The 24,969-nt window shown below is 38.8% G+C and overlaps 1 protein-coding gene across 1 annotated transcript; it reads left to right on the forward strand.

Annotated features, from left to right (window-relative positions):
* The first annotated feature begins 7,884 nt into the window (after nt 1–7,884).
* COPB2 (COPI coat complex subunit beta 2) lies at nt 7,885–24,488 on the forward strand. Its single transcript, XM_062613235.1, has 22 exons — nt 7,885–8,031; nt 9,680–9,817; nt 10,433–10,519; nt 12,259–12,385; nt 13,429–13,577; nt 14,477–14,623; nt 15,912–16,011; nt 16,141–16,283; nt 16,591–16,790; nt 17,353–17,463; nt 17,755–17,843; nt 17,925–18,031; nt 18,312–18,455; nt 19,451–19,581; nt 19,872–20,079; nt 20,284–20,394; nt 21,198–21,412; nt 21,669–21,761; nt 21,842–22,022; nt 22,154–22,222; nt 23,681–23,773; nt 24,148–24,488. The coding sequence occupies exons 1-22, from the start codon at nt 8,029–8,031 to the stop codon at nt 24,241–24,243; spliced, it is 2,742 nt and encodes a 913-aa protein (XP_062469219.1). The 5' UTR covers nt 7,885–8,028; the 3' UTR covers nt 24,244–24,488.
* Nucleotides 24,489–24,969: the final 481 nt, after the last annotated feature.

The raw sequence follows: 24,969 nt of genomic DNA on the forward strand, positions 1-24,969 counted from the left end.
CACAGGCTACAGACCTGAAGTGCTTCAGTGCAGAGGCTAACAAATGAGGAGTAGCAACTACAACACTTGCCTTAATCTGTGCTTAAAAGAAGATTTCAGCCTCTCTCTGGCCTGGTCCACACAGGAATTATTTACTTATTAGTACCAGGATCAGTGATAGTTTTTATGAGCACATATCATAAAATGCAGAATTATGCCAGTATTAAAATGCTTTACAGAAGTATAGCTTGTTACCCCCACACCTTCCACCCTCCTGGTAAGGAAAAGTGTGCACTAAATGAAACATATTTATACAAGCCTTTAACCAGACATGCTAAATGGCTGTTCATAGGTGGTATAAAGGACAATGTCGTGACCTCCTTCTACTTTTAAGTTACAGTTGTGAAGCAGAGAGAAATGAAAAACATGTATGAAGAAAAACTATTTTTAAAAGAGGTTTTGTCCAAGACAGATAAATTATCAGTATAACAAACAATAAAACTGATGACCAAAGCAGGCTGGAATTAAAACTAGCAATAACTGTAATTACTTCAACAGAAGGCTTTGAAAATGATCACTTAAAATACGTGCAAAGCATTTTTTCCCAGGTAGATTTACTAAAGAAATAGTTTCAGGATCTCAGGTCCAGCCATCAGTCAGGGAAAAAGAGATGAACAGAATCAAGGCGTCATCTAGTGGCAAATCTTTCCAACACATGGTCAAGGGGGAATCCGTGGTGTTATCCGAGTTTCCTGTCCTCTTCACAGACTCAAAACAAAAAATACAGTCACTATTGTAATTTTATACCTCCAGAGTAAATTTAATAAAATTTATATAATTTTATTTTAACAAGACAATTATTGAGACAATGTAGTCTGAAACACATCACAACTTTACAAGTGCTTTTACTTTGAGGGGATTAAATTCCAACTACATACTAGGTACATATTACATTCATCAGGCTTAATTTGGATAGCAAATAAAAATAGTAGATATCAATTTTTCATAGGAGAATTATATGTGCCTCTTCAGAAACAAAAGAAAACCATATGTAGGTGATAGTTATTATTACTAACTGGAGGGAGGGCAGAAGTTGTGCAATAACAGAATGGGTGCATTTTCAAGAATAGCAGCATAAGAGTAATTGAACCAGAAACGTCTGGGATTAAAAGCCTAAAGTTTTTTAGCTTGAGCTAAGACTCTATATTAATTCTCACTCATGACCAGATTATATATTTCACCTCTGAGAGTGAGTTTTTCTGGATGATCTGAATGCTACAAATCCTATGTCAGGTTCCATTTGTGTAATATTTTGACAAAGAACTGAAAAAGAGTCATTCAAAGTTGAAAGCACCAACTGCTACAATCTGAGTTTAAAAATTCATGTGTTGGACAGGGATGGTTGTGACAACTTGCAGTCTTCAGAATAGATGAAGAGACTACACAGCACACACTATTACTATTGAATTACACATATGACTATCTTTGAAAATTTTAATGATTCAGATCCTACTAAAAATGGGAAAACAAAAGAAACAGCTTGTATAGGGCTTGTATATAAAAATACACTGTTAACATTTGCCTCTGGCAAGACATTATTTATATGTGATTATTATAAAAGAGCAAGGGTAAAATATAAGACAGCTTTCATTACTGCCTGCTCTCCTGCATAAATAGCTTTTTACTGTGTCATTGTGAAGAAACAGCTTCAAATACAAAGACATACATTCAGTGCTACAAAAATGCCATACAATTGTGTAAGTGCTAATTGTTTGAACTACAAAGCAAACTGAGAGATCATAGAACAGAGTCATAGAATCACAGAATCAACTAGGTTGGAAAAGACTTTTAAGATCATCAAGTCCAACCATTCCCCCAGTTTCTACCACTAAACCATGTTCACTAAGGGCCTCATCTACACGGTTTTTGAACATTTCCAGTGATGGTGATTCCACCACTTCCCAGAGAGACCATGTGACTATGCGGATCAAATCACGAAGACAGATTGGTCTTAAACTTTCTTAAAAGAACCCTCCATATTACAACTACTAAAAGCAAATTAGAGCAATAAGAATAAAATTTTAAAAAGCCCCAAAAATGTTGACACTTTCCATTTGGCAGGCATATCATGAGAGAATGGTTCTGGATTATGGTCATATTTGGGAACTCTAAAAGCTTCTGCTGACACCCTGTGTAAATTAGCCTGACCTGAAAACAAACCAGGTAGCAGCGGTTTGGTTTTATGTGCCTGGCACTCCACAAGCCTGACCTGCACTTTTGCCTATGGTGAAACAACTGCCATTAAACTATAAAACAAAAGACTCATCATAGCAGAGCATTAGGTCATGCAGGATGAGTGCCTAAGCAACAGGATATCGGTAACAAGAATGACAGCTGTTCTTTAGCCTCAATTTCCTTCCCTTTGTTGAGAAAACACAAAAAATAAAAGATACTGTCTTATATCATCCCAGTCCCTTAAAAGTAGTTTTAACATCATTACCACTCCTTTGAAACAGATCCTAATGTAGAATGTTTAGATATTTATACTGTTTGGTTCATTTTAACTAAATAAACATGTTCTGACAGTTTGATTCCATTATGTACACTGTAAAAGCAGATGTTACATCTTTGCATCTGGAAAACTCAAAACTGCATGACCAAGAAGAAACAAACAACTTTGTTCATTCACAAGCCATAGTCAATTATCTAAGTCTGTTCACTAACCTTTCACATTGAGTAAGTGTCCATAGTGCTGTTCTCAAACTTCCTTTTATTACTGCTCTATATCTGGATAAAAAATAACTCTTATTATGTCAATCTTGTCTAACATTAGTAGAAAACACACACAGCAGTTTCAGCTTTCCAGAGGTCTGGCAACAAATCATTCTGATGACTGGTAATACCATCCCATAAAATTTTTTTGCAAGCTTATGGAAAGCTCTGTGCTGAATCATTTCCCAAGCACACTCCAACCCTGTGGTCAGCATGATAAGGTAACAATATATAATAGCAATTAAAATAAACCTATAGTTTTGTACTGAAATCATGAATATCGCCATAGGAATTTTTAAGTAGCTATGTGACTGATATTCCTCAGACAAGAAGACATCATTTCATAGGTTTTCTGGTTCATGTTATCTCAAGACTATATTCAGGGCACACTAAACTGCCTGCTGAATCAGTTTGACAGATTTAAAGAAGAGCAGAGAAAATGGAGTAAGTTTATCTGAGGCCTCAAAACTCAATAAAAGAACATTAATACCAACATTCTGCTGCAGTGGAAGGCATTGTAAATCTGATAAAAAAGAAATTTTATACTCTAAACTTGGAATACCTGGGAGGATATACTGCTGCATTTCAAACTACTTCTGTGGCTCCAAGGCCTGCCCTTTTGCCACCAATCTTAATGGAAATGGAATCATGCCAAAATTGTGACTTTGGCCTCCAAATAATAAAACACAAAGAAGTAAGTGCTAATAAATCAGAAGTACTAGCAGGTCAATCAGGGTAATTCCTGCTAAGTAATTACATAAATGGCATAAAGATAGCATTTATCTAACGAATCAAATGCACTCAAAGAAGCACAAGAGGGTAAGAACTGGAGTCTCTATTATGTACCACACTTCATTCACTCTCACTGATAACATTGTTTGGCAGAGTTCTCCATTTATGGACATCTCTCTCTTCATTATTAACATGAAGGTAATTTGCTGTGCTAATACAATTAATACTTACTGTTATATATTCTGCTTAAATTAAGTCTGTATCAGATACTGCTAAAAATATTGTTGATCATCCTATTGCTGATTTTAATGAAGATTTTTTTTTTTTTGTACTCCCTTAATACCTTTCCAAAAATGACTAAACTTTTCTACTGAAACTAGAAAGAGCAAGCTGACACAGGTTCCTTGTTCAGATGAAGACATCTAATGCAAAACAAATCTAAATCCACAGAGCTGAAGTTTGGCAGGATTGTCAGTTAGAAAGGCAGGCCTGTAATGAAAGTGTCAGGTGATGTTATTTTAAGTGACTTCAAACATAAAATGTCCAATCCCTTCTTTATGTACCACAGTGTCTATTTTCTCTGTATGCACCACATATATGGTTGTATGTGAAGCAACTACCATTTTGTTTAAAACTATCAGTTTATGTACCATCAGGCTGTTACAGATAGGATGCAGGGTTTGGAGGGAGCAAGATTCTTTTTTTTTTTTTTTCCTAATAGGAACTCTACAGTTTTGACAGTTCTGATAAAATTTCTCCTCTCTTTACTAACATTTTAATCGTCATTATCCTAGTGAGCGTAATACTCTGATCTCTGTGTGAGTTTTTGTATCTAAAGCTAGCATGTTTCCATGAGAGCAAGAACAAAGACTAGGCACCCCAAACTGAAAGAGACAAACTGCATTCCACAAGACTGCTGTATCCGTGATCTGCAACAAAGTGATCTTTTCAAGGGACCTTTTAATCAGGTTTACAGTGAGGTTTGTCTCACAGCTCTGTCACCTACATGTTAATAACACCTTCTCTTTAAACCCACTGTTTTCCATTAGTCTTTACTATCTTCCAAGCTAAGGCTGCTATGAGTTTTACTTCAGTTCACTGCACCACAAGTATTAACTCCTGGCACTTCACATTAATTTTGCATATGAAATAAATACTTTATAATACTGTAGAGTTGACCTAAATATATAAAAGCCTCTATATATTCTAAAAGAAAGGCTCTAATGAGAATAATAATTCAGGTTACAAGATAACTCAGAGAATACTTAGGAAATTAGAAAGCTGTTCATTATACTACCTTGAGATAATAGTCAAGCTCACAGATGCTGGCAAACAGAGCTGAGAAGTGAAATGCAGTAATGCTGGGAGGTGCCACATTGCCCCATAAACAAAATGAACAACGGCTGAAGTCTGGAGAAACAAAGAATTTATATACGAAGGGAGGCATCCTGGGTAGAACAGTCAAGGCAAAGAAATATTGGATCCCCAGGACTGAGCTGCCAACTACAGCACACAGTATATTTAATACAGCAGGTATGGATCTAGCTAAGAGTGCCTGTTAGATTTTTGCCTGAATGTGAATTTCCAAGCATATGGAATGAGTCATATGGATATAGCTCTTATTTCTAGACCTCTAGTACTTACCTCAGAGAAAAAGAAAGTGGGCTGGTGTTTTGATCTTTTCATCTGGCACACTGAAGATAAACTAGAGGTGCTTGTGATTGGTAACCCAAACTAACACCTTTCTTTGCAAGAACCATACTGTATTATTTTTTTTTACCTTAAAATGCTCTATCCTGCTTCCAGAAAACTTTTAATTGACATACAAATTCAAAACCTGACAATAATTTCATAGCCAAAAGGATCTAAGCTGAAATTTCAGGAAAGCAATGTTGAACGGGTTGGCTATGCTGAGGTGGCTTGTAAAGAAATTACCCATAGGCTGAAACAGTACTATAGTGACTCCCTCCTTATAACTGTTATATCTCTTGTTGCAATCCCATTATAGCTGCTGTGTTTCTAACTAAATCACCAACAATAAAAATGGGCAGAATTCCTTTATTACAGAGCTCCAGTCCATTTTTTAGGTTTACAAATTTTAATGTGTCAGAATGAAACTGCTTCAACTACCAGCATTTAGCTGGCCAGTTATTTAGAACATCCTTTTTTTTTTTTTTTTTTTTTTGTTGTAATAAAAAAGGGTCCTTTTTAATGCTTTGTCTTGAGAACTTTCAAGAGATTTAAAGGTAGCTTTGCACCTACAGGAAATGTTTCCTGCAACAGTGGATTACCAATTCCTTTATAATACACTTCATTACACACACATATCCACACTTTATGGAAACACTGCTTGTGTTTCTAACAAGAAGACAGTTATAAAAGGGTATATAAGGGTATAAAAGGGTACTATACACAGTAAATATTCTCTACAGCTTTATTCTAGTTTCTAATGGAAGCAAGGCCTGTGATTGCACCCTGCTGCACTACAGGAGAAGGAAACATTGTTTTGGTGTTTTCTTTTTTCTACCTGAAAATATTTTTCAGTAAAGAGGTATAAGAATAGCTGTGGGGTCACATAAAAAACACCCCAAAACCCAACAAACCAAACGAAGCAGAGATTTTGATTTGTAATGTCTGCATTGAAAGTCTCCGTAGAGACACTACATGGTTCCTGCTACTTTGTATATAACCCCTGGTGAAACAGTGGCTAGCTCAGGACATGGAGAATAGGAAAGGAAAACAAATACATAATAACATTTCCTCTACACACCTATTTAAATTGTAGCAATTTGTGGATCACGGTTTTCTTGACTCAGAACTGGTACCCTTGAGTATAACAGCTGTGAAAGATACTCCTTATTTTGTTGCTTCATTTCATTGTTTCTCTCCTGCCATAAGGTCAGTCTTGGCTTATGCCCTGGGCCTCTTCTCCGCACTTGACTTTTTCTATTATGACAACTTCCCAGGAGAAGCTAACAGCAAAGGAATTTCTTCCCTTCCCTGCTGTTATTTCCTTGACTAACAAGCTCTATCCCTTCATCTTTCACTTACCTTCCTTCCCGTCTTTCATTCCTCTGGAGCACACTCATCTCTCTCTGGACAGGACCTTATTGAAGTTCTCAAGGTAAAATACACTATGTGTGCTGTTCATCCCCCACTACCTACATTCTCTAACATGGTTATCCTTCACCTACAGGTCTTCTTTCAGTGTTCCCACCTCTTCTCCAGTGTCCCACCTCAGCTGTTTTAAAAATCATGAGTTAGACTCAAAAGTAATGAATTTTACTCAAATCATAACTTTGGAGCAATCTTATCCAGATTCTAGATCCTGAAATTCTGTACTAAAATATTTCAAACATTATTCTGCAATCATTAATGTAATGAATTCAAAGTGAAAAGAAAGTCTTAAAGTAAGCTGAAAGTCTAAACTCACCCATAACAGTTGACAACACTGTGCCCCTTTTCTTGTTTCAGGCATTTCTCTTCTCACTTATCTTCATGGGTTTGAGTTGTTTCAAATCTTAAGTATCTGTCTTTACTGTCTTTACTTCTCTGGAGTGAAACAGGAGTTGAAGTAATCTCTCTGTCACCCTTTCGTTTGTTTGTAAGCACTCCAGGGCAATCTAATCCTTCCTACTGTGCTGTAGGATGGAGCACACAGGGCTCCTAATCTCCAGGTGAACACTTGTACCAAAAGGATTATTTTCTTTACCAGAACCCCAGTGAATTCAAATATCTTCCATGTTATTCCTCTCCTTCTTACAATGAAATGAGCAGGTTCGAATTTATAATTCAACCTGGCAGCAGGGCTAGGTGAAATTTTCTCAGCAGTGGCTGTGTTTTGACACTTCCAGAAACCTCATATTCTCCATGTTGGGAAAACCTGGTTTCCTAATGATTCTAATAGGTCATGTCTGAGGTTGCAGGACCTTTTGCTGACAGGTAGATTAAGAAGAAAAACACATCCTTTCACATCCACACAGCCTTCAGGCTCGTGTCTTTCCTACTGAGTGAGAGGCAAGTCAGGCTCCTTCCCGGGGTTTAGTTCAGGGCCCTGTCACACTCTCCACTGACAGCCTGACCCCTCTCACCAACGCAGCCATCATGGTGCACACTGAGACACCACACTGCGCAGGCAAGGGCTGTGAGAGTCTCTTCCTTTGGTCACTCACAACTGTGCAGGGCTGCTCATCCTCATCACCATTAATTACCACATCACGACCATTAACTACCCAACCGGGAGGCCTGAGGTCGCACCAATCTCCATGCATAGGGAAAGCAAAGGCCGCCCCACCGAATCCCTCACAGACCCCCTCGCCGCTCCCACGCGCCAAAACTACCACTCCCAGAATGCCCTGCAAGCACAGCTAAGGGGCAGCCGTGGCCTACATAACCCGGCATCCCGCGGGGTCGCTTTTATCTCGCGAGGACCGGGGCTCCCGCCGTGGCTCTCGCGATAGCGGCGGGCCCGGAAGTTCCACGTCGTCGGCTTGGAGTTTACCCGGTCCGCAGCGACACCTCGGCGGGCGGCGCGGACGCGGGGCCATGGTGAGTGCGGGACCGTGAGGAGAGGCGGAAGGTGGACATGGAGCCAGGCCCGTGAGGGGAATGGGAAGTGAGGAGGCTTCGGAGGGTGCCAGGGCCGGTGTCGAGCCGGGCCTGGAGGTGTCGGGGACCTGCCTGAGGGAGCTGGGCTTAGCTCTGGGCAGGACAGGCCCTTTGACACAGGCTTCCCTCTTCCTGTAGTACCTGAAGAACCTGTGGTGCTATTCTGTGGTTTAAGTTACAGGGCTCAATAAGAAGAAAGTATTCGAAAGTCCTCCAGTATCCTATGGTTGAACTCGCAGAGCAAATCCCTTGCGCTCTGTTACCAGTAGGGTATTCATCAAGCTGTCCTAACGGGTGTAAAAGTGCTTTGAGTACGTGTTGCAGTTAACCTCTTAGGTCAGCAGTAGTGTGGCCCTTAATAATAAGTTTCAAGGATAAGCACAGAATCATGTGTGATTACCTTGCCTCCTTTTCTAGTATGTATGGCAGGAGAAGTAAACCACAAGTTCATTCTCTACTGTCAAGAATGATTTTAGTTGGAAGGGACCTTAAAGCTCCAGCCCCTTGTCACAGGCAGGGACGCCTTCCACTAGAGCAAGTTGCTCCAAACCACGTCCAACCTGTCCTTGAACACTGCCAGGGATGGGGCAGCCACAGCTTCTCTGGGCAACCAGTGCCAGTGGCTCATCCCCCACACAGGGAAGAACTTCTTCCTAATGTCTGATCTCAGTCTCCCCTCTGTCAGTTTAAAAACATTCCCTGTGTCCTGTCACTACAAGACCTTGTCAACGATTCAGATTTCAGATGTCATGTTCATAAATTACAGATGCAACATGACAATTAGGTATCTTTTTCTCCTTTCAATATCTAACATACATAACCGCAGTTTTTACTCATTTTATTCCACCACTAAAAATGCACAGCGCTCTGGTCAGATACTACCCATTAAGTTCTCTGAGCTAAAATGCCAGCAGCATTAAGTGAGCATAACAGTCTTTGAGTGTCTAAATGAATCTATAATGCCTTAAATATTTTAGAAAATCACTTTGCAGTACTTCATGTCTTTAAAATACTTCAGCTTTACGTTGCCAGTGATGAAGGTGAAAGCCTTCTTTATAAGGGAGGGACTTAAAACTTTCCCTTCTGCAGTGTTTACAATGTAGGTTGCATTCTGAAACTTAATATTGGAATTATAGAAATAAGTTTATGATGGGCAGATGTTGTGTTAGCTTGTGATAAGTGGCTTTTCCACCTGTTTTTCAGGTGAAGCAGGAGAAATACTGATTTTTCTATCGGTTGTATCAGAAGTGAATTCTCTTTGCTTTGGTACTTGAGGGACACAGGGAAGATGTGCAGTGCATTCTTCTGTTTTGGCTGTGATGAAGATACTTTATACAATATGAAAAAATTCTGAATTTCACAAAAGTGAATTAAATTGACCCATTGCCATTAGTGGGGATGTGATGTTCCAGAAAACTCTACAAAAAACAAATAAGCAGATGGATAGAAAAGAATCTGTCTGCTTGAAAAGGAGGATTGAGTCCTTTTATTTTAAGGTTTAACTTCAGCTTTCCTTCCTCCATCATATTTCTCTGCCAGTTTTGTGTGTGTGGGATAACCTGATATTCTCAATTCTTTCCCCCTCTAGCCTCTCCGACTTGATATAAAACGGAAGCTAACAGCTCGGTCTGACCGGGTGAAGAGTGTAGACTTGCATCCCACAGAACCATGGATGTTGGCTAGCCTTTACAATGGCAGTGTCTGTGTTTGGAACCATGAAACACAGGTGATGATTTTGGTTTTCCCATATTATGAAGCCTTCATAACTGACATATGTATCAATTCTAATTTTCAATACTAGATACACAAGAAGATTCTTAAATCGCTGTTGCTAATTGACTACAGTCTCCAGTGTCTTACTGCAAAAGTGACTGTAATAGTAGACAAGGAATATCTTTAGCTGTGACTTTAGTTATGTTTTCTTTCCTAAAAATTTACTTTACAAGATTTATCTCCTTTGTGGATTCCTTGCAAATGAATGCCTTTCCTTCTGAAAGGTTAGGTGTCTCTGGCTTGTCCCTGCCATCTGTATTTGTGAAGGCTGTAGTAACTCTTAGACCTTTCTCTATCAAGTATAGTTGAAATTGAGCAGCAGCTCCAGAACCATTCAGAGGTGGGTTTGAGTTAAGAATGAATGGAGAGCATAAAGATGTTAAAAGAACAGAAGAGGCAAGTACCTCCTTTTTTGGAAAGGTGTGTTCCTTTTGAAAAGCGAGCACGTAATGTTACAGGATTCCTGGAGAGTAGCCAAATGCAACATAATAAAACATAGTAAAAAAACCCAACCATATCAAATCTGATATTTTCTCCAGTGCTATGAACTTGTTCTTTTTATTTTTAGACTCTGGTGAAGACGTTTGAAGTGTGTGACCTACCAGTGAGAGCTGCCAAATTTGTGGCAAGGAAGAACTGGGTTGTTACAGGAGCTGTAAGCTATTGCTGTCTTGCGATTTCCATATGGAGTACTTTCTCCAGTTTATTTTCATGCTGTTCCTTTGTAGACCACATAATAATATGACTTGATAAGAATTTGTAGAAAAGAAAGGAGTATTTTGCTACTCTTTCCCCAAAATTTTGCTCTTGAAGTAAGCTTAGAAACTTAAATTTTCTGTTTGAAAGGAGGGCAGCCTTTTTTGTCAGCTAATTCTGCATGTAGTGCAAGTTAGATCTAGGTCTGACTGTTACTGGAACACACTCAGTACTCAGTTTTGACTTAATATTAGTGCTTCTTCAACTAAGATGAAACTGTTGACTATCCTGGATAAGACGACTTAGAAGTTTCTTTCTACTTTTGTTCTTGGTAGTATAGAAAATATTTTTTTCTTAGTTTTACTTGCCCCTAGAAAAATCCTCTGCTTTTATTCCATGAGTCTGCCTTGAGTGGAATAGTTTTATTCTAATCTTGGTAACACATCTTCCTTGATGGAATGAGTGGGTTTTGTCTGAATTGAGGTAATGCGTAAAATTGTCATCTCTAATTTGTTTCTTGTCTTCTGCCTTAGACACAGAGTAAAACAAAATTGCTGTCATTTCATTGTCTTATGCTGCTGTGCTGCAGTTACTTCAGGAATGCATAAGTTAGCACTGCTTCCCAAGAAGTACAACACTGCCCCTTTGGCATCACACGAGTTCAAATATCTGCATGGGAACTGGATTAGAAACTGATGAAATTTAGACCCATTTTTATTTTTTATCAGTTTCTTGATCTGATTCGGTGTGCAGCTGTATTTGTCCTCACCTTCCCAAGGGAGGCTGCACCGCTGTAGCAAGAAGCGGTAAGGAAAGGGCAAGACAGCTGCTCTCAGCAACAGGGCTGGCTGAGTCTTAGTCAGTGACTATGAAACAGTGACATCAGTCATTGCTTGTTCTGTGTATTCCATGTTAGTTATACTGATGGGCTGGTCTCAAAAGAACCTTTTGTGCTGTTCTGACGAGTGTTTTCTGTAGATGTTGCCGCTTAAACAGGCGTGCGTGTGAAAGAGAATAAGTAAATGCTTTGGATAAAACAAGTAATGTAGAGTTTATCACAAAGTTGCATTTACTTCGATGGCCTTGTAAGTCATGGTCATGTGGTAAAACAGAAGTTTTACCTGGTGTTTTATTCCTTGTCAGATTGTTCTCCAGTTTTATTTGTATTTTAAAGGTTTGGGAGTACTGCTTGTAATAATACTGTATCAGACATAAAATTATATCCAGTCCTCACCCCCCCCAAATAAAGCTCAACTTGAGAAAATAAAGTTGAAATCTTCTTTCCACAAGACTTGGAGCTGCAACTTCTTTCCTTCTGGCCCCATAGTATTAAACTGTAAATTTTATGTTGGAGGACTTTGTTTTGATATTAAGCATTAATAATTCTAAAAGCATTTTTGCACTTTTCTGTAATTTTAAATCAAAATATTGTTTTTAATAGGCCTTTTAAAATTGAAAATTTAGGTGTAGTTTTTTCAGTTTTATCAATGTCCTGGAATAGGGTTGGGTAGTTTATAGACTTCTGAATCAAAGTATGCTTTGTATTATTAGCAGTGTACACAATACACATTTTCTTAACCATTTTGTTGTTAGAGGCTCTTCAATGGTAGAATATATTGGTTTATAGCTGCCCTGCATTGAACATAAGGTGTATTATACAGACTCCTGTTTAAAGGTGGTTTTTCTTCCCTTTCACAGGATGACATGCAAATCAGAGTTTTCAATTATAACACCTTGGAAAGAGTTCACATGTTTGAGGCCCATTCAGATTACATTCGTTGTATTGCAGTGCATCCCACGCAGCCTTTCATATTGACAAGCAGTGGTAAGAGTTCTTTGGTATATTTGTATATCTGTTAACCAGCTATATTTAGGCTTTTGTTATCTGTCTAGTGAGGGGTTGCATGTTTTTTCCTCTTTCTGCTGAAACAGGAATCCTTGAGCAAGTAGAAAATGTGACAGTTATCACTTTGTTATTTGGTTGCCAGATGCATTCATGTTTTTTTTAATGGGATATCATCTGTACCTATAACTTAAAATGTAATAGTTTATGTTGTTGTCAGGGAAGACTGAAGAACCCTGTTGCTTAATATCTGTGCTAATTATTTGAGAGTCTGCTGCGCTGAAGTTCTGCTTAAAAAAGAAATTACATAAAGGTTTGGATTGTGTTTTCAGCTGGCCATGTGACTTGCAGCAGCAGGTAACTTGCATCTTTCATCCCCAAGAACTATTGAGCTATCTTATTTGAGGTGATTGATATGATGCGTGATTGAAAGATCACAGTATCCCAATAAATCTTGCCCAAGAACATCTGCATCATGTGACTCAGGCCTTTTCATTCCTGGAAACATTACTAATACAGTCAGAGCTCTGCAAGAATGCAGAGAACCTTGTGAATCAGAAGCACCATATAGTTGAAGCTAATATATTTACACTTCAAATAAAGGTGCTAGAAAGCTTGTTTGTCTCTGCTTCCTATTCCTTAATGCTCATCAGAGTAGGTGCTGCACAACAAAGCACAGGTTGAATTCCTGAATATCTGCCCAGTATTTTAAGATTAATAATTCAATAACTAAATATCTTTTCTTAATCTCCTGTTTAAAAGACAGATGTATTGCTTATTTAGTTTTATCACTATTTTACTGGACAGTCTATTTGAGAAACTTGTACTCCCCGTGGTCCTTCTGCAAGGGGGGACTAGAAATCTTACAGGTGAAAAATACACGGGGTATTAGTAACGCCTCCTTTCAAGGGGGCAGGGATGAGTGAGCCTTTTAATGTGTTAAGGATTCTGTAGCTGAAGAAGATAAGTATTGGAATATATTAAACTAACCAAAGCTTGGCTGTTGGTTTTAATCTCTTTTTCAGATGACATGCTCATTAAACTCTGGGACTGGGATAAAAAATGGTCTTGTTCTCAGGTGTTTGAAGGACACACCCATTATGTCATGCAAATTGTCATAAACCCAAAAGACAATAATCAGTTTGCCAGTGCCTCTTTGGACAGGACAATCAAGGTAGAGAAACTGTAACTTGGTTTTTGGTTTTGGGGTTTTCTTTTTCATCAGTAAGTAAATATCAGAGAACACAAACCAATAATAATGTATGGACAATGGGTCAGAATTCTTAAAAGAAGGTGCAATAATAGAATTTTTCCTGAACAAAGACCTGAATGTTGGTCAGGTTTCTGTGCACCTACTAAATAATTCAGTAAAGCATCTTAACTGCTATGTAAAAGGTGGTTTTTTTCATGCTTTGGTCTGTTTATTGAATTGTTTACAAAGGTGTATTTAGCCTTCTCATGGTAGACCCTGATGAGTCTCACTTGCTGTGAAACTGTATTTAAGTATCTAGAACTATAGGTTTAGAGATGTCTGAGCAGTGAGACTTCCTCACTTTCCCTAGAAATTCCCAGTATGTTGGCCAGGTATCATTTCATATATTCTCAGATGCTGAGATGAGGTGTTTATAAATGTTGATTTGACGTGATAATCATGGGGAAATAGCAGTGTATCTACAAATGGACTTGAGCAATTGAGTCCTCATTTAGCATGAGATTTGTCATTGATTTAATGTAACTGGAAAGAACACAATTCAGGACCCAGTTGGGGGCAACCTGTGTATGCACAAATTGTTAATTGCTTTTTCTGTGTCTATTAGTCAATTTCGTAAATAGTTACTACTTCTAACAAGCAGTGTCTTATATGATTTTATGTTGTTTTGAGGTGAGCACAATATGTTTTTTTTGTCCATGGTGGGAGAAGGATTGGTTGTTTGATAACCAGTTGTTTGGGTTCCTCACTTAGGAAAACAACTGTGTCTTTTGGAAGTAGTACATCTGAATACCTGCTGTGTTTGGCAAGGTTGGCCTGAATGCCAAAGATTTAAGAACTACATGCACTTTTTTTCTGGGCAGGTCTGGCAGCTTGGCTCTTCTTCACCTAACTTTACCTTGGAAGGCCATGAGAAAGGAGTGAACTGCATTGACTATTACAGTGGAGGAGACAAGCCATACCTCATTTCAGGTGCAGATGACCGGTTGGTTAAGATCTGGGACTACCAGGTATGTCTTCACCCTTTCATAACCTTTTATACAGACTGCCAAAGCAAAACCATTAGTGAAGAAACAGAGAAAGAGGGAAAGTATTTGAACGGACAAACAGATTTTGCCTCATTTTTCCTTGGAAAGAAGAAAGTGGGGATGAAATATTTAATGACTTGTATGTAAATAAAAAGAAAAAAAAATTAACCCTTGAGAAAAGCTGCTGTGCATTTAAATAACTTCAAAATTAATTTGAAGAATTAAATCTGAAATAAGGTTGCCATTATTAACATTAGGAATTTTTCTTCTAATGCAGTAATTGTGCCTTTTGAACTTCTTTCTTTGGTGGATTAAATTGCTCCTCTTCTATGTTCAGATGTAAATTTCATTAATGTATCTGCTCTTTCCATCCTTTTTTTTTTTTTTCCTCCCTTTTCTTGGTTCCCTTTCGTCTCCTTTTTCATTCTGTGTACATTCGTAGGCACACGTGCATGCAGAGACATGCATGTACATTGACAGGTTGCAGGGGTCATGAGGTGACTTGTTTGAGTGCCTTACAAGAAAGGGAGGTTGGATCCAGGGATTCAATTCTGTTACTGGAACTTGGAACTCTTTAAGTTCTTCCTGTGCATAAGTGCATGAAGGGCCAGAAGGGCAAGAGAAAGTTTGTTAGTAGTACTTTCTGGCTGCTAAACCATGTTGCCCTAGAGTAAACCCAAGTTTGGAAGGTAAAGCTGCTGCCGTTCAAGTATGCAGTACAATAATGACTTTTGCATAATGATGCTTCAGTTTTGCCACCATGTACAGTTGTAGACATCATGTTGTCTAATCTGAGTTGTCTCAAGCAGAATAGGCCTTCCTTTCATCACAGTGTGAATAAATAGTCTCAAAAAGACAATATTAGATGTGTCTTCACCTGTAGTTAGATTCAGATAGATGTTTTGCCCTGATGTTGTTTTTTTGGCAGCAAACTCAGCTTTCTATCTTCCTTTAATCTGTTGTGCTACATAGCTCTGAGAAAGCACATCTTCTAGGTAGAAACACATCTAAAAATAGAGAAAAACAACAGTGCCAAGGGAAATTAGTATTTTCTTCTGGGGAGGAGAAATTAATACAATCATAGTTTTTAATATATTCATGCTATTGTTTGAACATCTTGGAAATAAATGTTATTGGAAGAGATCTAGAGCAATAGGTTTTCAGGTAAACTTTGGATTTGGGGGGAGACCTTTACTTCTCTTTCAAGAAATGGAAGGTAAAAATTAGTGACGTGTTTATCATCTTTACCTGTGCTTCCTATTCTTTCCAGAATAAAACCTGTGTGCAGACACTAGAAGGACATGCTCAGAATGTGTCGTGTGTCAGCTTCCATCCTGAATTGCCTATCATTATCACAGGCTCAGAAGATGGTAATTTTGTGTTTTCTGATACATAAAGGATAGGGGAGGAAATTAAGGGAGTACTCTACTTGTGGTGTGGCTTCACACCTCCTGCCCTTGCACTGGGCAATAAAAGGCATGTGTTTCCTTTTCCTCTAGGAACTGTGCGCATTTGGCATTCAAGCACTTACCGCCTGGAAAGTACCCTCAACTATGGCATGGAGAGAGTGTGGTGTGTGGCCAGTTTAAGAGGATCCAATAATGTGGCATTGGGGTATGACGAAGGCAGCATTATTGTTAAGGTACAGTTAATGATTTTAAATGAGAAATGGTGATTCATCACTGTCCTGTGTATAGAGCAAGGGATTTCTGTTTTGGTGATACGTAAACCAGGGAAATTTGGCATTTTACTTTGCATTTTCAGACAGAGGCATGTCATTTCACTAGACTGGGTGACATGGTCTAGGGTGAGGAGTCCTTGGCGAGGGCTTGGAACTAGATGATCTTAAGGTCCCTTCCAACCCAAACCGTTCTGTGTACATGTGTTCAGCTGAAAAGAAACTCAGTGTATTTTCTGCATATGCTCAGTTGTTACGCTACACTTCCTAGCTTGGTCGTGAAGAACCTGCCATGTCCATGGATGCAAATGGAAAAATTATTTGGGCTAAACATTCAGAAGTCCAACAGGCCAACTTGAAAGCTATGGGCGATGCTGAAATCAAAGATGGAGAAAGATTGCCACTGGCTGTAAAGGACATGGGGAGCTGTGAAATCTATCCTCAGACAATTCAGCACAACCCCAATGGACGGTAATAGATTTAAGAACAAAGTACTTTTGACATTTATGATTCCTTTTTCTTTTTTCTTTCATATTGAAAACTTTTTTGAATGAAAGATATTAGTTGCATGTGTGCTGGTGGCTTGTGAAAGAGGTGTGTCAGTCCCAGGCAATGTAACATCAGGATAATGGGCTTCACCTGTAAGAGCTCACCACTTGAACAGACAAGTTGGACACTGTAGGTAGAGGAAGCAGCATGCAAACAAAATGTATGAGGTAATAGCAGCGAACCACATCCTTTTCTCATTTCTCTTGAATTGTCTTTTGTTAACAGATAAATTAAAAGAAAAGGTAAAGGGATCCAAGGTACAAGAACTGCTCAGTGGAGACGAGGGAATAGGAAGTGGCAATATGCTGCAGAGCAAATCCAGTTCTGTGTCATTTCTGCATATACAAAGTTCTTTTATTGTGTCTGCATGAGCAGTGATTATATTGGGCTAGGGGCCTTTGACTTTTAAAATCATTTATCTACTTGATTATGCCTATTGAACTGAACACAGGTATCTAACAAATGAATCTGTCTTGTGCTCTAGGTTTGTAGTAGTGTGCGGTGATGGTGAATACATCATCTACACAGCAATGGCTTTGAGAAACAAGAGCTTTGGTTCTGCACAGGAGTTTGTGTGGGCACATGATTCTTCAGAGTAAGTGTTGCAGATGCTCATGTTTGTATTACCTTAACTTGCTGCTGTTAGTGTTTAGGTTGTACAAACCACCCTGGCCTGAAGACTAAAACCTGTGTGGATAATGAACTCTCAGTAACTTTCCTACATAAAATTTTCTTATTTCCAGCACTTTGCTAATTACTGAAGATAAATTAAATGCAGTTGTTTTGTAGCAGCTTATAATTGCAGTAATTCACTGCTTTGGAAGCTGAATGGTGCCTGGGGTTGTGTGGTTTTGTTTATTTCTTTTACAATGCAATCTCTCTTTAGGTACGCAATCAGGGAGAGCAACAGTGTTGTAAAGATATTTAAAAACTTCAAAGAGAAGAAGTCATTCAAACCTGATTTTGGAGCAGAAGGTAAGAATTTACCTTTCAATATAGATATGTTGGTGTGGTTTTTGTACAGTGTGGATTTCTTCCACCTTTATTTTCTTGCAGGCATCTATGGTGGCTTCCTGTTGGGAGTCAGATCTGTTAATGGCTTGGCATTCTATGATTGGGAAAACACAGAATTGATTCGCAGGATTGAAATTCAGCCCAAACACGTGAGTTTCTAGACATGACTGAAGATACTCACCTCTCCGTGTTTACTGATTGCCTTGTTTTTTACTAGATTGCTCATTTTTCTTGATTGAAGCCAAGCTAATGATGGAAGTAATAACTTCAATTTCTTGGTCATGTAGCAGAAAGGGACAATAATCCCTGTATGTGTTGGCTTCTCGAGTTGTAAAGCTTTTGTTAGATGCAGTATATTTTAATTCATACGTCCTCCTTTCTTAACCTGGAGTCTCTAAACCAGTGCTGTTGTTGATTCTGATGATGCAGATTTTCTGGTCTGACTCGGGTGAGCTCGTCTGCATTGCTACAGAAGAGTCATTCTTCATTCTGAAATACCTATCAGAAAAAGTTGCAGCAGCCCAGGAAACACATGAAGGTGTCACTGAAGATGGAATTGAAGATGCTTTTGAGGTACCTTCTGTTTTAAAAAAATGGAATAGGATTAGAGCAGCCTTCCAGTATCTGAAGGGGGCCTACAAGGAAGGATGCTGGAGAAAGACTCTTCATCAGGGACTATAGTAATAAGACAAGGGGTAATGTGTTTAAACTTAAACAGAGGAAGTTCAGGTTAGATGAAAGGAAGAAGCTCTTCACGGTGAGGGTGGTGAGGCACTGGCAGAGGCTGCCCAGAGAAGTGGTAAATGCCCCATCCGTGGCAGTGTTCAGGTTGGACAGGACTTGGAAGAACTTGGTCTAGTGAAAGGTGTCCCTGCCCAGGGCAGGGGTTTGGAAGTAGATGATCTTCAGGTCACTTCCAGCCCAAACCAGTCTGTGATTCTGTCATGGAAGCAAATTTAGTCCTTACCGTAGTCCTAATAAATTCTAGTTTCTAAAACACCAAGTACCCCATGGTACACATGTGCCTGAGGAACACTGTTAATCATTTGACTTTGGTCCCTTGGTGAGAGCATCCCTGTTTGAATACCAGTGTGACAGACCTTTGTGCCTGCATTTCTCACTGGACATCTGTTTACTCTTCTCACAGAGTTATAAAGGTTATTTCTACAACACGTTTGGGTACCATGTTTCCATAGCTTAAACTTTCTCTGCAATTTTCACATTTTGAAATGTTACTGAAATTTGAGAAGTGGGAAAAAAAAAATCATGCTGTGAAATGTCAGCAAAACATTTCAGAAGGAAAATAGTCTTCTATTATGTTGCTTAATGCTTAGCTTGGTGCTTGTTTCCTAGATTTATAATTGGCTTAGTTATGAATTAAGGTAGAGATCTCTTATGTTGACAGCATTTGTGTAAAACTAAAAGCATTTATATACTTCTAATCTGTATCTAAACTTAATTTTGCAACTGTTAAGTATAGAATATTAAATTCAATTTGAAAGTGCAGTAGTCTTACTGCTGTCTAAAGTCCCTTTTTATTTATCTAATTAAATTAACTTAATTTGCAGGTTCTTGGTGAGATCCAGGAGATTGTGAAAACAGGCTTGTGGGTAGGCGACTGCTTTATTTACACCAGTTCTGTGAACAGACTCAACTACTATGTTGGAGGAGAAATTGTCACCATTGCCCACTTAGACAGGTGAGTTGCTGCTTCGGGTTGTAAGTAATTGTTAAAGGTTCTCTCAACAAAGTTGGGTGAACCTGTGTTGTGTATTAATACTCTTTCTTATGTATCATGCTAATGTGTAGTGGTAATGGGATTGTGGAGGGAGACAGCTGTGTTAGGTGGTAGTATATGTATAGTATATGTATATATGAACCTTTTTATGTGAGTATTCTTGCTATCAAAGAGCTACTAGTTGTTTTTTTTTTCTAGAGACTGTTTGGTAGTGGATCTATTCAAGATGAATATTCTTTGTTTTGTTTCAGAACAATGTATCTTTTGGGGTATATCCCTAAGGACAACAGACTTTATTTGGGTGATAAAGAGCTAAACATTGTTAGCTACTCTTTGCTGGTCTCGGTGCTTGAGTATCAAACGGCTGTGATGAGAAGAGATTTCAGTATGGCTGACAAAGTCCTTCCCACCATTCCAAAAGAACAGAGAACCAGAGTTGCACATTTTCTTGAAAAACAGGCAAGAAATCTAATTCTTGGTTATCAAAAACTTAAAAAATGGGTTTATTCATATTTCTAATTGAGTTTGTTAAACAATCCCAGTTATGTTAGCTGTAAGCATAAACTTTGGTTAATGATATGTTTGAGAATACTGTGACCTTCTGTTAGAGGGTTTTTGTTAAAACATCTGTTTGAGCCTTAACTGTCTAATTTTTGGTTTTAGGGCTTTAAGCAACAAGCTCTTGCAGTATCCACAGATCCAGAGCATCGTTTTGAACTTGCTCTTCAACTTGGAGAATTAAAAATAGCATACCAGCTTGCAGTGGAAGCAGAGGTAAACATACTGGATTTGGTGATTCATACTAGTTCTGAGTATTATGAATCTGAAGAGGCCTTGTAAGAAAAGACAAATTTATGTGGGGATGCACTACTGCTCCTTGAACACTGTATAAATGCCTCCAACTTTCCTCAGTGAAGCTCTTCTGTCTGTAAATCAGAGTGATTTGAGCTGTGGGATGGAGGCAGAAGAAATGGTTGCTCAGAAAACTGCAGGAACTTCTGGAGAAAACAAAATGTGAACCAGGCCTTAATCTTCAGTATTTAACAGTGAGAGGAGGAGTGACAGGACTGAAAGCCTCTAGGCCATTGTTCCAGCCTTGACAGACTTACACTGAAGCACTGGGAAGGCTGACAGGCAGAGATTTGTCCCATAGCTCTTATTCAGAGGGTTGATCTCTGTTTGTGTTGTAAGCCAATAAAGTTAAGTGATAAAGCATGTTAACTTAGTTACAGACACAAATGCCTTTCTTATATTCTGAAGCTTAACTTAGGAGTTGTTACTGTTTAAATTGCCTAAGTTATTCCTACCTCCTCCCTCCATGCTTAATGAAAAAGTATTTATTTGGTGTAATGTTATAGCTGTGTAATGATAAAACTTGCTATATCATGTTGTGAAGCTGCAGTAAACATGGTATCTGAAAGGGAAGACAAGTTTAATGATGGGATGTAGCACCTTCACAAGTAAACTTACATTTTAATGGTGGATGCTCTGAAAAATCTTTAAATGCTGCTCAGAAGTGTGAGGGTTATTTTTTGTCTCTTTTTCCTGCCCTCCCTCTCCCTTTTTTGTACCATTAGTCGGAACAGAAATGGAAACAACTTGCTGAGCTTGCCATTAGTAAATGCCAGTTTGGCTTAGCCCAGGAGTGTCTCCACCATGCACAAGACTACGGAGGACTGCTGCTCCTGGCTACAGCTTCAGGAAACGCTAACATGGTGAATAAGTTAGCTGAAGGAGCTGAAAAGGATGGCAAGAATAATGTGGCGTTTATGAGCTACTTCCTGCAGGGAAAGTAAGTAGCAAGCAAGAGATGAAGCTAGGTATGTTCTGCTTTCCCAAGTACAAAGAACCTCCTCAGATTCTTTAAATTGTTAGCTACAGCTAACTTAAGACTTGATGGAGAAAGACTGTAGCAGGTACAGAGAAGCTGATGCCATTTTATGGCAGCTGCGACTTTAAAAACCTGAATGGAAAGCACTTTAATGGGATAAAGAGGTAATCTTACATAAAAAAGAAGTCTGTAAAAATCACATTTTAAAACCTTCTAGGCTCGACTCCTGTTTGGAACTCCTGATTAAAACCAGCCGTCTCCCAGAAGCTGCTTTTCTTGCACGGACATATTTACCAAGCCAAGTTTCAAGGTAACTTCTAAAGCACATGCAGAGCCTTAATAGTATTGTCCAAGCTAGCTGTATGTAGCAGAGACTGTTTGCATCTCCAGGGTGGTTAAACTGTGGCGGGAGAATCTCTCTAAAGTCAATCAGAAAGCTGCGGAGTCCCTTGCTGATCCTACAGAGTATGAGAATCTTTTTCCTGGACTAAAGGAAGCTTTTGTTGCTGAGGAATACGTTAAACAAAGTCTTGCTGACTTGCGGCCAGCCAGGGAATATCCCCTTGTCACTGTGAGTAAGAAATGGGAGTTCTTGTCTCTAGAAGAGCAATACTTGGTGCTGTGTAAAAGCAGCTTTAAGCAGGTCAGTGCAACCACTCAGACACTCCATGAACCTGTGTTTTGGTTTTGGTTTTCTTGTAGCCAAATGAAGAAAGAAACTTACTTGAAGAAGCAAAAGGATTTCAGCCTTCTGGAGTAATGGCATCTGAGGTCAGTGTTACTACTAAGTATTCAAAGAAAGAACAACTTTGCTGTTGTACGGTAACATGTGCCCTGGAGAATATTGTGCCCCTAATTAACAAATCATTGCTCTTAGTGGTTTGACTGTAAGCACTGCAGCTGACTTGTGTTCTTTTGTTTCAGGCTCTTAGTCTACTTTAACTACTGATGACTTCTTGACTGCAGTTTTTTGTGTGGTTACTTGCGCCATCTTTTGTTAGTGTGTGTAATCACAGCATCTTACCACTGAACTTACCCTGCAGAAAACCAGTTTCAGTTGCACATTCAAATGCTGCTTCCCCTGCTGCTAGCTTTCTAAAAGCTCAGTAGTTGGAACGTGAGCACTCTTGCATATTACAGGAATTAAAAATGTTTAATGTTATTTGCTAGTGTGTGGTTATGGAATAAGACTATTCCATATCTTACTGCCTAGGAATGTCATCTCAAGTATACTTTACATTTGAACATGAAAATCAGAATGTGAGAGCTTGTTAAAGACACCGGTGTTGGCACAGCACTTTGAGGCTATAAACTTCTAAAAGAACTGCAGTTGAAACAGAGAAACAGGAAGTCACAACTCTCCATTCTGTCTCCATTTTTTTCCTCACAGGAGATGTGCTACAAACCTTGAGTGACAGTTCAGAGAAGTTAGCTGACTTGAGCTAACTGTAGTTATAAGTTAACTCGCCTTTAGTGACTGTGTTTCTGTATCACGCACAAGTAATCACTACAGCACAATCAAACTTGTGTGCACATTTGTTAAAAAATATACAGAAATAGCATTGCACAAGTTGTCTAAAGCAGATTGGAGCTAGTTTGCATTAGAAGCTGAAAACAGGACCACTGATGTCAGAATATCTTTGCATTCAACTAATGATTGCATGGAAGTCCTTAAAACAGCAGGTCTCTCTTACAGCTGAGGCTGAATATGGGAAGCTTTGTGGGAGTTAATGAACCTAAGTACAGCTAATTGAATACTACCATTGTTGATCACTTATGTTAAGTTAAAACTTGTGCAGCAGTGAAGAGAGAAGGGTAAGTGTTAAACCGCTACAGGGCATGGAACATAAAGACCAGCCACAGTACCAGTATTGACTGCCTTTGCTAAAACTGCTCTGACAGTCTCAAATAGCCTTGTCTCTTTCCTGCTGAGGACCTTGAAGATCACTATGCTTTCTCACAGCACTTCAGTATTTGTAATTTAACTGATGGCTTCTGAAGGTTGTTTTCATTGTATCAGTCCCATCATCAACTGCTTTAAATAAACTAAGTGGGGAAGCAGTAGTCTCTACTGGAGTGAGGACTAGAATGCTTAAGGGCTGTGAAGAAGTGGTTCAGGAATTACTGTGGGAATCTCTGAAAAAGAACCACAGCGGGAGGGGAGGTTATAGGTCTGCTGCTCTTGTCTTGCTTTTCTTAAAAGAACTTAAGGAATGTCTTTTTCATTAGAGGAAGGCTGAAGAACCAGCTCCATCTCCTAAACAAGATGTGATGAAGACGGTTTTACAGAGTTCTGATCTACTTCCAACAAAAGACCAAAAGGTACCAAGATCTTTTTTCATGAGCAAGCACTAAACTCATTTTACATTAAACACTCCAACTGATAATGTGATTACACCAAGCTACTGGAAAATGTCACTCTGTACACTAATAGACCCAGCCAGCTTGGGACAAGTACAGTGTATAATCCCTTCCTGTTGTATGCAGAAGCTGTACGCAGTAACAGTTGGTCAGAACATGGTAGAAAGTTACATCTCTGAGGTGCTTTCTTATCAAGAAGGCAGCTTCCCTCTACAGCTTCTGTTCCATCCAACTGCCTCAGTTTGGTATTCTGCAGAACATGTGAATACACGGTACAAGCTGGAAAACATGTAACCATATTAGCATCTACTTAATCTAGACTTCTGTTTTCCTAGACCCTCCTTGACTTGGAAGATGACTTGGATAACTTGGACCTGGAGGATATTGATACCACAGATATCAATCTGGATGAAGAGATCTTAGATGAGTGAACATGCTATTTAAATAACCAAATCCATTACTCCAGACAAGGAAATGAAGATTTAAGGGTTGTGTGCTCCAAGTTAATTTGTTTTTTTATACTGCCAATGGACCATGTACATGTAGAAAGAAGGGTGGACCCAGGAATTCTAAAAAAAAAATCAGCCTCCAGTATGTTGAAAATTAAAGATGTAGGCCTGAAAATACTGAAAAATCACTTATTAAGCAGTTCAATAAAACCCTTTTACCCCTTCTATTCCTGAGTTCTCCCATTATTAGCAATTCTACTATTCGTAACTGAGCTTCAGTACTTTGTGTTGCAAATATTTCTAATGGGAGCATTGTAGCCAATCATTACTATTTTAACCTCACTTAACATTTACACTGTTAACTTCTTTAGTATGCTTTTTAGTTTGTGTCTGTTAACAACAGTAGCTCAGTAACTATTCCAGACACTTTTAGCTAAGCTGTATACCACAGCAGTAACCTGGCTTAAGGCACAGACGTGGTGGTAGACACCTCACTAAAGCAACTTCTGCAGACCCTAAACATCAACAATTAAAATGACTTGTGGGCAATTCTTTAGCTTCAGGAGTCCATTTACATTCACGTAGAGGAATTAAACACACAGGGTATAATATCACTTCAAAGCTGAAGTCATGATGACTGCTATAAGTTCATTTACTGAACTTTTGCAAATACAAGCTGCTCTAATGATTCTTACATACATGCTTCAG

The sequence above is a fragment of the Pezoporus occidentalis genome, unplaced genomic scaffold (genome assembly GCF_034315485.1).
Source record: "Pezoporus occidentalis ecotype Australia unplaced genomic scaffold, CSIRO_AGI_Poc_V1 ctg164, whole genome shotgun sequence".
Classification (NCBI taxonomy): Eukaryota; Metazoa; Chordata; class Aves; order Psittaciformes; family Psittacidae; genus Pezoporus; species Pezoporus occidentalis.